The following is a 15,713-nucleotide window of genomic DNA, read 5'->3' on the forward strand; positions in this document are numbered from 1 at the left end:
GGTTTATGACTTAAACTGCAGCAGCCATGTCATCCATCTTAATATAGAGTGTATGTTGTTTATCCCGAAACCTTGCATTTTAATCTAATCATATGTGCGTTATACACACACCACCTCTTTCTCCTTCACATTCAAACTGTAACACAACCCCAAGAAACAGGTTGCCAGGCAACTATTTTGCCTGTTGGTCTCACCATCACTGGATGGTTAGTTGAAGGTCATGGGACTCTGAGGCAACAAGCGTTTACCGCCGCAACAAATGAGGTGAACGTGTGTGCCAGACAGCAATTATGGGAAAAATTGCAAAAGGTTGCTCATGCTGAGAGGTGGGTGGTTGGCGGGGCACGGCGACGACGCAACTAAACGTTGTCAATCCTTTTCACTCTCTCTGATTTCACACTCAGATTTTACGTTTTACAAGCACTTTAGTCACACATGACGTATCTATGCTTACAGGGATAATTTGCCTCTCACTCCGGCGTTCTTTATCTTCACCGCCTGTGGTTCTGAGTATTTAGGAACTGACCTTTATTCTGCGACATTTATTGCAAACGGCGCTGAGAACTGTAAGAGGCTGCTGTGGCTTATACCTCTCCGTCTCATTAAAATACTGTCGTTCGCCCTTTGCACCGAGACAGGCTATCTCAGTGCACCTCCATCTCTCCCTGTCTGAGAACAGGTGAGCTTCAGAGAGAAACGGGGAGAAACATCAAGGCAGCTTCACACGCCTGATATTGGTTTGATGTCGACTGAACTTTTTCAAACGTTCATCTTCATCTCGCTGTCTCTTCCTGTTTATGCTGAATGGGAATGGATGATGGATTCATTATTACCTGTTTCTCCAAGAGGAGCATCTCATTTATTGCCGCAGAAAATCTAAAATGTAATCATGTAAATGTAAAAAACTAAAATAGAGAAATTTGACAGTAGCACCTACTGGAGCACCTATGGTGTCATTGCGTTATGATTTGTGGCCTAAATCTTCCAGAATATTGTGTTCCAATGTATTCATTTGATTTCCAATGATCCTCTGAAGGACTAGGTTGTGCAATAAATGACCTCACCCACATTTCTCACACACACTCATACCACACAAACACACCCACGTACTGAATTACACATCCCCAGACCATATTGTAAATCTGTCACACATGTGACAAACACGGCATCTCTCTGACACTGAACCCCATCTGTCATACGTATGTGTATCTGCTTTTTGTGATTTGTGGAGTTTGTGATTTATGTGGGGGACACGAGTATGACATGTATGTATGAGTGTGTGTGTGTGTGTGTGTGTGTTTGTGTGTGCGCGTGTTGGAGAGAGGATGTGATTAAGTGCCCAAGCTCTGTGATTTATCAAGAAATTAGGCACAGTAACCTGACAGAAATTATGCACTGAGCAGGGACATGACAAAGTGTAATGTTGTGAATATACAGTGAAATATTTGCTGCTAAGCTTGAGCGTAGAATGTGCAGGCGAGTGTGTGTGACTGAGACAGAGAATTTGGGTCATGAAGAATAGGTTTATTTCTAATGTTTATTCATTTTTAGTTTTCCTGTCGACCTGTTCGGCACATTTGTTATTTACTTTAGATGTCCCATCATGGGATTGTAGATTAAACACTACACACACACAGAGGGCAGTCTTCAGTCTGTGGACCAACTTCATCTACAGGATAAACAAAAGCAGCAGTCCGCAAATGGGTGAAACTTTAAAATCCCTGTCGCATCATTTGGAATTTTGGATAATCTGATTGTCTTTATTAGACCATATTGGGCTGACACAGATGTTCACGGGAGTCCCGTGTGCTGATCTCTGTCAAAGCAGCAACATTCGTAGAATCACTTCTTCTATATATTACTATTTTTCAATCTCAATGCTTGATATGGAGCTGAATTAGAGAGCATTTATTTAGAAAAACTGTGAACTTGGGTGTGAAACCTCTGAAATAGCCATGATTCTGCAACAAGGAAAAATAACATAAGATGTGAACAGTATTCAGCCAATTCACTTAACTTTTATGAAAAAATTGTCTCTTAAACACAACGTTTTCTAACGTCATTCTGAATCATAGACTGTTTATAAAAAGCTCTGCACACAATGTCAAGAACACAAACAATACAAAGTGACAGTATATTGTAGAAGTCCTTGAGGAGGACACACTCAAGACAAGGAATAATTCTGAAGTAGCACCAGCATTAACGCAGGCCAAGCAAACAGGCAAGATTAGAACAGGCACTGCACCAGTCCTGTCAAATAATCTGAATAAACACAGGTGAAAGTATGTTATTGCACTCTGGTCACAGCTATGTGGGATTTATCCTAAAGTTGCTGCTCGTGTTGGTGCAAACTGATTTTTGGCTTTCGTTTATTAATGACTGCTGCAAGTCTGATCTTTCAAATCACCTCAGATGCCTCGACGGTTTATTTATGGGCCCGCAACTTTTGTGTGCTGGGGCATTAAAAAAGTGCCGGGCAGCAATGATCGTTTGCAGCTCTCTTTCTTATTCTCTCTCTCTCTCTCTCTCTCTCTCTCTCTCAGCGTGGACCGCTCCCATGGCACCGCTGGAGGATGTGATTAACTCTTCTTGACAAACGCACACATTTCCAAAATAACACACACTCACGCACAGAGACAAACACACACACGCACCCATGCTCATAACTTCTACGCAGTGAAAGTGCGTTTCAAAAAGCTCTCATTACTCTGAGACTTCAAAGCAAACAACTCTGCCACAGCTCAGACTGACTCATTATTGACCCAACACTCTTCTCTACTTTCTGAACGTACAGACACACATACACACACGCACACACCCGAGCACGCTTATTCTGTAACTCTGAGAATTCAGGAATTAATCCCACTCTCTTCCCCTCACTTTCCCTCTTTCCTTCTCCTCTTTTTGCCGCCGTCTCTTTCTTCCCCCTTTTGCTTTTCGCTCTGAAACGTTTTGCAGAGACACCCGACTCCACTCGGGACTAAATTGTATGCTAATCCATGTTTGGATTGGAGGCTAACAGGATTTTTGCTGCACCTAACACCCATGACCTAATACGTCACGCAGGGATACTGAGAGTAAAGTCACTCACTTCAAGCTCTGGAATCGGGCGATAAAGTCAAAGTGTGGATTCTCTAAAGCAACAATTTGCACTTATGAAATTAGGTTGCTTTGTCACCAGCCAGGTTGCCTGCATGCGGTTTAGGAAGTAAACAGCAATGCAGGCTGTCTATCAGCCTTTAAAACGTATTTTTAGAATGAGTGAATATAGCATAAAGTACGAGCTTAAAGGTATAGTTCACCCAAAATATAAATTCCCTCATTATCTACTCAACACTATGCTGATGGAAGTGTTTGAGTCCAAAAAACACTTTAGGAGTTTCAGGGGTAAACAAGGTTATTTAAACCATTTTTTAATCCTTGAAGTCCCCTACCGGAAATTTGGGGAGATTGTCTGCGGGTCTCCCGTGTGTGTGTGAAGGCGCCTCCGAGGTGGATAGCAAAGGACATTTAGGTTAAAACGCGATATAAGTGTTGCCGATCCAAGTTGTACTTCAATGTTAGGGCTTGCATACACTTGGATACCATCACACGAGCAGTATGGAGGCATGCTCTGTTTTTTCTGTTTTATTACGTCTGAGGAAGAGGTCACAATTTACATCAATTGTATCGGATTGGGTTGCAACACTGATTTCCCCATAGTGGTGAGTAGATAATTAGTGAATTCAAATTTTTCTGTGAACTATCCATTTACTGCTTTAAACGTGCTGCATTTATTACATTTTGAAAACAGCAACATTAAAACTGCATTATGAGATGTTGATCACTGAAACATTAGGATGAAGCAGAGGTGGATGAGTTGGCACAAAAGGGATGTTTCTAGAGGAGAATCTGCAGAGAATCTGCTGATATCTTTTCAATTTAAGAATGATGGATGAGGTTGGATTGTTGTTGTTGAAGTTGAACAAGTTGTTTTTTCGTTTTCGTCTTATTTGACAAATGTTTACATTGTATTGGATCAAATGAGACATTTCACTCCGTTGTTTCTAAATGTGCAGCCATCAATCTTAAGACCGTTTTTGTCTTCCCTTTATCTGCAGTCGTCAAGAGTCCTCTTGTGAAACCACATGTAAATTCACTAGACCTGGAGTTTGCATTTGGTTCTGCAACAAATCACATGCACTCATAAATATCAGTCCCCTAAACATTTGCATCAAATTCAATGCAGTTCTCTCAAAGGAATCATATGAATATAATGAGAAACTGTCTCGAAAAAGTTAAAAGAAAGTGGAAGAATTTAATGGCGTCTCCCTTGGAACATGCCACACAGGAATCAATTGAATAAGATTTACGTTAACAAACAAACAAGCTAGAAGGGCACTCGGAGAGCACATATCACCGCAAAGACTGATTGGCCAATTTATCACTATATTGCATATACATGTATTGCATAGGAAACATATTCTTTCTGCACATAAATCTTCAGCAAGCTGTTTACATTAGACGCGGGTAATGTATCCATTCTCTGATATACTTGAAAGTAACATTTGTTACCATATTAACTGAATCAGCCTCTTAAAAAAATAGTTATTTTGATTTACAAAATCTGAATTGTTGATAGTTATTTTCACTCAACACAAATATCTCAATATTATTTGTTGAGGTCACAAAAGTGTTTTTGTGACCTCAATGTTAAAGAAAGAGAAATACGATATTCCTGCATCTGCCTTCTGATCCATGCAGACCTGCACCAAAATGTAATGCATTCTTTTCCAACTCTTATCTCATACTTCCATCAAGATTTATGGTATTCAATCCATAAATCTTACTATCAGACAAACAAACAAACAAACAAACAGACATAACGTCCTTGGCGGCGGTGATAATTGTCTGAGAAGAAAGAAAAAAAACTAGTCTGTCATGTTAAGCCAATGTCCCTCATGTCTGATTATTGGTGTGCCATCCAGCCAAGTGTAACGCTATCCAGTGGCAATGATTAGAGAAGTGTGAAGCAGATGAGGCTTCAAGGGGCCGCATGGGGATTCTGTCCTGAGCAATACTTGGAGATGAGAGGGTGACGAATGAAGAGAGTGGCTCAGTTGTCAGGATGAGGCGAGGACACATTGACGCCTCGGGGCGGCCCTGTCCTCGAGTGACTGCAGCAAACGGTCTCAAACCACTAAATCAACCTGTGAGTAGTAGTTGTTGTAGTAGTTCAGTGCTTCTTGTTTCGCCCCTCAAATCAGGAGGGAAACAAATTTATAGTTCGGTGAAGGATTTTGTTTTGCTTCTTCAAAGAACACCAGCTCAATCTTGTTGTTTTTCAGGATAATATTTTGGAGGATGGACAGTTTCTTTGAAAAGTGAAGTGTGGCTACTTGAAATTCAAGTATGAAATCCTGCAGTTTATCATCAGAGATAAATAACACAGGATTTGGATTGTGCTGCGGTGCTCAAATAGTCTCTTCTGATATTCTGCTTACTAGATTTCTTGAAAGATTTTACATTTGAGTCTCAAGATGTGAAAGAACTGAATAATATTGATATGTTTTCCCCCTAAACAGCCTAAATAAGAGAATGGAGTCAACCAAGCCCAAGTCTCTAGCGTTTAAGAAAAAGAAAAGTTGTGCGAAGTAGACTGTGACGTCCTCCTTCCCTCAATGCTCCGTTTAACATGTACACACAGATACAGAGAAACCAGAGTTTTTAAAATATGTGTCTATTGGAAAATGTTTGTATAAATCTTTGTTTTGGTGACAAAACATGCTGTTTGTGAGACATGGAGGAAAATCTGCATAGTTTGGACACGGGAGGAAAATGAGAGAGCACAGACTTGCGGCTCAAATCACTAACGTCATTCTTGTTTTTTCTCTCCACATAGAAATGGAGAAAGTACATTCAAAGCCAAGGACACTTTCCTCAAGTGTCTTACTTAGTCTTGCTAAAAAACTCATGGATTACGCCCGTAAAAATTTCAGCGGCCCTGAAAGCCAGGTAACCTTGGTGGCAGATATTCACTCAACAACATTCATTACTGACAAGTGAAAGTAGCAGAACATCTGTCATTACTTTTAATCAGGTTGCAAGTGTGTGAAGGTATTTGTGATTTGAAAAAGAAATGAAAGAATCGGAGGAGCAGGAAAGTGTGTATGTGTGTGTGTGTGTGTGTTGAGAGAGTGAGAAAGAGATACAAGTTTGTTTCTGACTGAGAGTAGCACACAAATCAATAATTTTTCTTGACCTTCTGATTTTCCTCGCCATTGTTGTAATGATCTTCAAGTTTCCTGATAAAAGCATTCTCTCTTCATAAGAGCTACATAACCATTAGCACTCGTGTTAGCTTGCTTGACTATCTTTGTGTGTGTGTGTGTGTATACATGTCTTTCTGTAGTTGTAAAAACTAAATTGTGAATGGCAGTGAGGACATTTCGGCCGGTCCTCACAACCTAAAATGGCTCAGGAATGCATCATGTCAAGTGTGTGTGTGTCTGCGTGTGTATAGCCTTTTTTTCTCTGTAAAAACTGTTGCTCTTTTGAGAAGGTGCCCGGCAGACGTCCATTAATCTTTTATTTGGAGGTGGTTATGACTCACCTCGAGGCAAAGGGACACATACACACTAACACACACACACACACACACACACACACCGTGATGCCAAAAAACACACACACCAGTGACCAATCCCCAAACCAGGGCTCAACGCCGTACTTTTCGTCTCAGGGATAATAAAAAAACAAGTTTGAGTTCCTCCCAACCTCGGGAAAAAAGGGATTTTATAAATATATTATCTAGTTATGTATTTTAAAGGATCTCTTAGGATAAGAAGGCAGAAACTGAACCAAAGTCCTTAAAGGAGCTTCACTTTTCATCACGTTAATTAGTGACTCACAACTATGGAAACAGTGGGGAACACCTTCACACTTTGCGTGTGTATTTGGCGTTCCAAAGAAAGTATGTTTTGATCATAATTTGGTGCAATTTGGACACACAACCTGTTTAGTGTTAATAAACTGAATAAATACTGAATAACACAAGATGTCTGCTCAGCTCTTTAGCTGCACTGCAGGGCTTCACGATGGGGTATTTGATAATTTCACATGGCATGCTTGAAAGAATAAATAAATAGTTAACTGTAGAGCAATGGCACACTTCACAGTCAAGCGTAACAGTGACTGCCCACTTCTGGAACGGCTCTGCCTCCAGTAATACATGTTAACCTTTCATTTTCTGAAATGATGTTTCAGAAAATCCGTATTAAATAAAGGCCGACAAGATGAATCGTGAGCAGCTTTTGATTTGGAGCAAAAACATAAGAAATGGCAAAGGTACAAGTCAGTGTACATTTTGTATATTTAGTGAAGAAACTATGCATCCCATCTTTTTCCTTAAATGGTGGAGAGGAGCTCCATTTACTAAAAACATTGAGGTTTTAAACTTTGCAGAACTCTTACATACATAAATAAACCTGTATAAAACACAAGAGGAGATTAATCGTAAAGACCTCTGGTTGGGACAAAATCCAGATTGTTTTTTGTTGTAGAAAAAAAAATGAGATGTCTACAGACTCTTGCAGGGATTTTTTTCAGCTTTTCTTTTTCATTGTGGTGTGTACTCCATCCTACCTTCTTGTAGAGGGAACGTAGGTCTCTGTACTGCCACATACTGCTGAGGACCTGAGAGGCTGCCTTCACCACCTTCGCTGAGTGTCTGCAGAGACAAAACGATTCAGAGTTATTTCTCCTGGAACCACATCCCTTTGGATAATATGGACAATGTTGTTATTCTCCCCATCTGCTTAGCTGCACAAGGTGTGCGCAGGCCAGGGTCACTTGAGGTGGCTTCAAAAGTAAGAGGGCCATTGCTCTTTTTGAGCAGAGAATGATTTCCCTTGCACAAAACAGAGAGTTTCTAGACAACTCTAAAATGGCCCTCTCTGCAATGCTAATGGTCCCATCAGTGCCACTTAGTTGAAAAATGACTCTACTAGGAGTCATTTCATAAGCCCTGCCCTTCTCACTGCTACAGAGGGAAGCAACAGGGATACTCAATTAGCATTTGTCCACCAAACTTCGCAAAAACCCTCCTGAAAGCAGATTTCGCCTCAAATTTTGTTTTGGAAGATTGCCATCAATAAAAAAACACAACGCATTGGAATGAATCATAGTTACGCACAAATTAATCGCTAAACAGATTCTGCATGTGAAAGGGGGGGGGGGGGTGGTTTCCATTTGGCCAATCACATTTGAGTAGGCATTGGTTGCTCACAGAACAAAAGAAAGATTTATGCAGAGAGCTGCAACCAGTGATTAACTTAAATGTCATCGGAACGTAACGCACCTAGAGAAGGTATCAATGTTTGTATTTTAAGTGGGAAAAAACCTTGTCAACAAACAGGCTAATCACCACGATTATCTTGTCAAGACGATTATTAGTTATTGCATTTGACTGCAGCAATAAAAAGCAACCACCAAGGAGCAACGTGAAAGCTTTGTAAAAAATCCTGTTGCACCTTGTACGAAGGTGTGTTTATAAACTTTACTGTTACAAGGGTATAGGTCAGAAGCCAATGTTAATATTATTCTATTGTCATTTCGTTGTATATTTCAGGGGCAGCACAGTGGTGCAGTGGTTATCTGTTGTTTCTCAGCAAGAGGGTTCCCGAGACTCTAAATTGACAATAGGTGTGTGAATGTCTGTGTCTATGTGTGTGTGTGTTGGTGACCTGTCCGGGCTGTAACCTGCCTCTTGCTCTTAGCTGTCAACTGGGACTGGCACGACCCTCAAAGGATAAGTGGTATAGATAATGGATGTATTTATTTTTCAGGTCCTGTGCTGCTTCAGGAAAGCTGGGATGTGGTGGCTATCTGTGGTTGCACTGTAATGGGCCTTTTCCCAGTTTGAAAGTGTGTAATTGCATAAATGCAGCAAGGCACCGCTGATAAGGAGCATTTATCCTCCGTCTACCTATCCTGAGAAAATGAAGATGTGTGGGCTATTAGCAGCGAGCTACACTCGCACTTATGGAGGTTTTCTTGCACCTCTCCTCTCTGTGTAATGGCGCCCTTGAGCACAGTTCCCTAAATAGACCTGAGCCTCTCTCCATAACAATAAATCACCATTTGACCTCCATCTGATAACACTCTGGTGTCATGGCAACCCCTGACCCACCGGTTGCCATAGCAGCTGGGCAGAACACCCAGTTCAGTCTCCCATGGCGACAGGAGTTACAGTATATCCCTTGATGCATCTTACTTGTTGTTCTCCAGCAGTGTTTCATGGATGAGTGGTCACAGGGGAAGTCAGACACTGTTATGAATGATGGATGTGTGGCTGCATTAAGGCACAGGTCCTATCTGACTGTATGGAGTGTGCTGCATTGTACCAGGACAGGTATGACACAATGCATTAATGTTTGAATACTATCGCAGTTAAGTATTTCAAATACTTTTCAAAGCTGGTTGTCCTGGGAAGTGTCATTAGTTCATTCTCTTGCTTATTCAGGCAACAGAACATAATTTTCCCTCTGAGGCAAATGTTAACAGGTGTAGATAGAGACTTTATTGATCCAGAGGGAAATTTAGGACTACTACATACATCATGTCAATATGATCTAATAAACACTTAAGCAACAGTGTAAGAAAATTGGTTCTGGGGTCAGAAATAAATGCATATATGGAATACTTTTTCATAGAATGTTATATTATATCAATATATTGAGTAGTGTGACCATAAAGCTGTTTTCAGACATGAACTCCAGAGGATCTCTGCAAAATTGGTTCCGGACTTTCTCCAGAGTTAGCCTTTCAATGTGTGGACAATGAAGCACAAGATCATACGCTTTCTGAACAACACATAAATCTCTGGAGAGTTCAGGTGAGGGGTGGTGCGACAGGTCGATGCAGGATGTAACAACTTAATTCCACTGCAGCGATCACAGGTTTTTGTTTACAGCACATCAACAGTAACATCGGCCCTAATCCCCGAGAGCTCTCTTGACGTCTTCGCCGGCTTCGTGTTAGTGGCTCCGCTTTTTCACCCTGGGGTATTTGGATTCTGTTATCAGTTTTGCATCTGTCAACATTAGAAATGTCATCAACACACCCAAGAGCTCACGATGAATACATTTTTCTGATATGAAGATGAAGACAATCCTTTATTGATTCCTATGGGGGATATTTGGCCCAAGTAAAGACCTAATCCTGGGACAAATAATAAAATACAGAATAGGAACTATTAAACACAAAAAATTACAGCAGAGCAAAACAAATGAAGCTACCCAGATCAGTCCTCATAGTGATGATGATAATCCTAATAGAAGCAATGAACCAGCTTTAATCCTGAATACAGTAAGGTGAAATGTTGTGGTATAATGTTATATAGTAGACTGTGCAGCAATATGGTTCAGAAGATACTGCACTTTCTTTTACTCTGTCTTTCACATGGTTCTTAGGGGCGAAAAAACAATCCGACAACTGCAAAGTCACCTGCGTCACTTCTTCAGCGGTGAAGTGTCTAATCAGGCCGTCCTTGAACTAAACTCTTAAACTTTGCAAGACCCTACAATGGATCTGAAGGGTTTCCCAAAATACTAAGTAGACTATATCACGCTGTCCTTTGGAGAAATGTCAACTGCAATGATGCATTACACCCGAGAAGTTTCCAATTGACGTAATGATGCACAATAACAAACCGTCGGAACTCAAGTAAGGAGTCAGGTTTGATAGGTCCCACACAAGCACAGTAACAGAAAATACAGATTCAAAGCCACGACAGGAATGCAGAAGTGACACCACAAATGCAAAAGCTACACAACCGAAACACAATCACAGTGGAAGTGAGCAATAACAGATGTTGACAAGCTAAGGACTTTCTGCATTGAAGCCAACCGCCACATATAATTTGATGCTCGTCTATTTGAGGTGTTACCATATAGGTGCTTGGAGCATCCCAAAGAAGAACAGTGTGTGTATTTCGTAGTTGTGTTGTTGCTTTTGCACTTGTATTCAGGCTTTCACAGCTCGACTGTTTGCTTTTCGGGGTTCCCTCACTTACGCATTTTGAACTTTCTGTTAATGTGCATGTGTGAAATGTCTCGGCCAACTGGAGGGTAAATGTTAATATCATTTTCAAACAAATCAGCAACTTCACTTTCACAGTTAATAACCCGACCCGTGTCATTTTATACTATTAAGTCAAAAACTTGGCCCACTCACTTGTCTCCTTTGCTGCGGGCGATGCCGATGAGTTTTTCGATGCCGCCGGCATCGCGCAGAGCTTTGGCATTCTCCATGTTCTTGGTGATGACTTCATGCAGCGCGCAGCAGATGGCAGTTACCGTGTCGTCCGACATGGCCTTGCTGGGAGGGCCTGTGGATCCAGAGATCCCACTGCTGGTGGCGTTATTGTTGCTGCTACTGCTACTGCCTGGTAACCGATAGATCAGATCTCTCATGGCATATTTACCTGGCGCAAAGGAGAGGGACAGAAATATTGGTCAGATTTAATTCCCTGCACATCCTCCTGTAAATATAAAAAATTTTGTACAACGGAGGGGACGGATTGAGAGGAACTACTGAACATACTTTCCCATGGGCTATAATAAGGAAACAACTGTTTGTTATTCCCTTTAGGATTTCTGATTCAACTATTCAAAAACTCTCAGCAGAGTTTAGGAATAGAGCGAGAACAGAGGATATGAAGATTGGCTGAGGAGACAGGGCAGTCAAAGGAGAGATCAGAGCAAACGGGCGATGAGCAGAAGAATGGAGGGCAGGAGAAGAAATGAGAGATGCTTGGAAAAGAGGTGTTTGTGCTGACTGAGGCAGTGAGGAGTAGTCAAAAGGTAAGACATCATGAAACATCTTGAACACACAGGACAAGACCCTCAAGTCATGTTTCCTGAAGCATTCGTTTGGATACATAGGTAAAAAGAATGTGCTCTAACCTTAATTATGTTTGAACTAAATCTACCCAGTTGAGCCACTTGGACACGGATTCTCACTAAAAGCAACACTTGAGTCAGTCGAAGGTCTCCTTAAGAATGAATCTCTATGACACGTGTAGCTGGGAATAACAAAACCCTTTGAAACAGTGCAAGCCAATTTCTGGATAAAGCAGATAAGTGCCACTGCAAGCGTAAGAGCTCCTGTCGTATCCTCCTCAAGTGGACCATTACATTGTCTCTGGCAGCAGAGAAAAGTGAGGCCAAAATAAGAATGCAAAATATTTTTTAGATTTCACGGATCTGATTGGTTGCAAAATTCATTTTCTAAAATAATATATCTTTGGATTAACAGTGCAAAACAACAGAATTCTAGGGACATATTAAGAACAATCATGACATTTTGAGAATAATATCGTAGTATTACTAGAATTAGGTCGCAATTTAATGAACACAATTCGTAATATTACAAGTCATAAGTTAATGAAAAAACTAAAGTAAAGTTGGAATTTAACAAGAAAAAAGTTATATATTATAATAATAATAAATATTTACTTTATTTTAAAGCACCTTCCATACAAATAATGCAGCTCAAAGTGTTTACAATATAACATACAATATACATGAAAATAAAAACACATTTAATGTAATTCATTTGAGGGAACAGATTTTAAGTAGCATAATAACTAAGAGAAAGAGAAAAAGAAGGAAAGAAAGAAATTATACAAATGCTATCAAGTACCATATCTAGTTAAAAACTGCAGCAAGAGAAATGTTTTACGTTTTCTTTTAAATAAGTTTACTGAACTAGCTTCTCTATAGTGGCAGTCTAGTTCGCCGATTTTCTTTGGGCTATTTTTGGGAAGCTCTGATAAACTTGCTGCGGATAATCTCAGTGTTCTAGAGGGAACATAGTTAACTAGAGAGTCAGCTATGTAACTGTGACCCTTGTATGTAGGTAGGGGAACCTTAAAGTCAATCCTGTGTGTAACAAGTAACAATGCAAAGCAGCTAGAACTGGACTAATGTGGTCTCTCCTCTTTGTTCTGGTGAGCAGCCGAGCAGCAGAGACCTGAATGAGCTGGAATCTATTGTTTTCTTTGGTAGGCCTGTAAAAAGTGCATTGCAGAAATCAAGTCGGCTGGAAATGAAGGCATTACTCAGCTTTTCAGGTCTGTCTGATTAATAAATGGCCGAACCTTTGCTATGTTTTCTGAGGTGAAAAAATGGGTTTAGGTCACTTTGATAAAGATATAATCTAATATTCTATTATTATAATAAAATTGCAGAATGCAGTCGGCATCTTGACTTAAAAGTCCCCATTCCTCTCCTCCGTCTTTATTCACTCTTTTCTCACTGTATTTCAGAAATTCCCCACTTTTGCATACTTGGTATCTTTTCATCCATTTATCCAGTGACACCTTCGGCCTGGTGGTAAATCCCTCGCTCACGTTTTACCTCCTGCAAGTCTTTGTGATTTGAAAGTGGCTGAGAACGTAACGCAGGACAATCAGATGACACCATCAACCTTCATAATATAACATATACTTGCACGGAGAAGATTATATACGTCCTTGTCCAACAAATACTTTGAATTCCCAAATGCACATGAAGCTTAGAGTGTTTCCGCAGCTATCTCAGGCTGAGCAGAGGTTAAAGCCTCATTGTCTTTTGGCTGCGAGGACAAAGTTTAGCAACGTCTTAAGAATAAAAGTCATTATTTGACTAATTTACTAGCCGATGACTGACTGAATCATTAGCTGACGACTTGCTTTTTATTTAATGATGTGACTAATTTCAGCGTGAGCGAATGAATTATTCACTGACTGACTGCATGACTAATTTACTGACTGGCTAATTTACTGTCTGACTGCCAGCAAATTTACTGCCTGAATGACTGACAATTTATTGATTGACTGACTGACTGATTGAGTGAGTGACTAATTTAACAACTGACTGAATGTTGGGGATCCAGTAATAACAAAAGGAGCGTGTGAAGTACAGAGAAAAGACACAGGGAACTTTGTATGTGTGTATTTCTGGCTTCTAGACAGATGGTCTGATGAAGTGCTGTCAGCATATCCCTTGCATTTGTATTTCTGTCTGTGTGTGTGTTTGTGTGTGATTACACAGGTGCCTGCATGCTTATCCCTATCAGTCTCTGCAACGTCATCACATTCATCCACATTACGTATAGAACAGGGAAGATGATATGGACTTTAGAGAGGAAGAGTGGAAGTGGGGGACAACATAGCAGTCACATCATATATAAAGTCGGTTAGCTCAGCTAACATAACTAAATTCAAACTCTAAATATAATTTTGCAAAATTTGTGTCTGAACCTTGCCCGGCTCATCGGGACCTGTCAGCAATGATGCACTCATTACCCTGATGAAAACCTTTTTTTTAATATATTGGGGTTTAATCAATGCTAAATTAATCTCACAGACATTTGAGGAAATTTGCCAAGAAATAACTATCTGAATCTGAATGTGTCACGAAGTAAAAACTGTGATTAATTCCAATATTGTAATATATGCAACCAGATGCCAAGCTGCAGTCATAAAGCAATTATTGCTGTCACAGTGATGGGCAGGATTCAACACTGAAGGGGAAAGAAATAAAAGCCAAAGAGATTTTTTTATTTATTTTTTTCACGAGTGCGTGGTGCAAGTCCTGCTGTGACATAGACAGCACTTCAACATGCTGGGGTGCAATAGGCGCTCTCCTCTTACACCTACTTTCTCTGTCACTGAAATACAAGCTATACCTGGAACATGTCCTCGAGGAGAGCAACACACCCCGCGCTGATCACTGCACAGTCTAATAAACCTGTATTACACAGCTCCTCCAATATACCCGTCTTCACCTGGGAGGCAGAGCCGGTAATGTATTCCTCGCCGCATTCCCTTATGTGTCTCCGACTCCCAGGGAGCAGGGCGTGCTTCATCTGGGCCATAATGGCTGATTTGATTTAAAAGAGACGCAATTATCCCCGAACAATGGAGTGATTTGATTGTTTACTGGTGTTGAAGGGAGAGTGTGATTCAAGCAAAATAGGAGGTAATAGTCTCAGGGAGATGTGTGGAAAGATGACATGGCTTGATTAGCTGTGGCGTCCGGCGGTCTGAGAATAGAAGATGGTTATTACGCACCGTTATCGGTGTCTGAGTTGGGGTCTCTGAGGTGGGCTACTGTGTGCTTACTGGTAGCAAAAGCATCTGGTTAGTCTCTTTGCTGGGTTCTGTGAGTGTGTGGTGGACTGAATACAAACACAATGGAAGTTTACCCACTTAATGGTAGACACACATTTGGTAATTCAGCCTGCACCTCAGGAATCTGTTTTAAATTTGGAAAAAGGACACAGAGTTTGTGATAACTTTTGTCTTAGAGGCCCAATGCAAACACTTCAACCCTGCAGGTAAAAATAATATGTTTAACTGTTATGTTTTAAGATCTCTTTTGAAAATATATTACTGTTAGAACTTCCAATTGTGTTAATTTTATTTCAGCCAGTGAAATCTTAGCACAAGTTTGAAATGTATGAGTCTTTCTGTGGTTGTCATTAACTCTGTGTGATATATTCATCCCATCATCAACAGGGGGCGCCAGATTCAAAGGAACACGGTGTGGGTTTCTCCTTCTATTCTGTTAGATTATTCCTTTATTAAAAACATTAAAGTGATGTGTTTACGGTCTTGGGTGTCAGCCTCCAAGATCTCCGACTGAATATGAGCCTATAAAACAAAATTACCCCAACACACACACCCT

General features: G+C 40.6%; 1 protein-coding gene across 1 annotated transcript in view; it reads right to left on the reverse strand.

The window, feature by feature from the left end:
* The window catches only part of ctnnd2a (catenin (cadherin-associated protein), delta 2a), a 195,414-nt gene that overhangs the window by 12,468 nt on the left and 167,233 nt on the right, over positions 1-15,713 (reverse strand). The window contains exons 19-20 of the mRNA XM_053412346.1: positions 11,215-11,464; positions 7,624-7,708 (exon numbers count right to left, since the gene is read on the reverse strand). Coding sequence (XP_053268321.1) covers positions 7,624-7,708; positions 11,215-11,464 — 335 coding nt within the window. The remainder of the gene's footprint in view (positions 1-7,623; positions 7,709-11,214; positions 11,465-15,713) is intronic.

Source organism: Pleuronectes platessa, chromosome 20 (genome assembly GCF_947347685.1).
Source record: "Pleuronectes platessa chromosome 20, fPlePla1.1, whole genome shotgun sequence".
NCBI lineage: Eukaryota > Metazoa > Chordata > Actinopteri > Pleuronectiformes > Pleuronectidae > Pleuronectes > Pleuronectes platessa.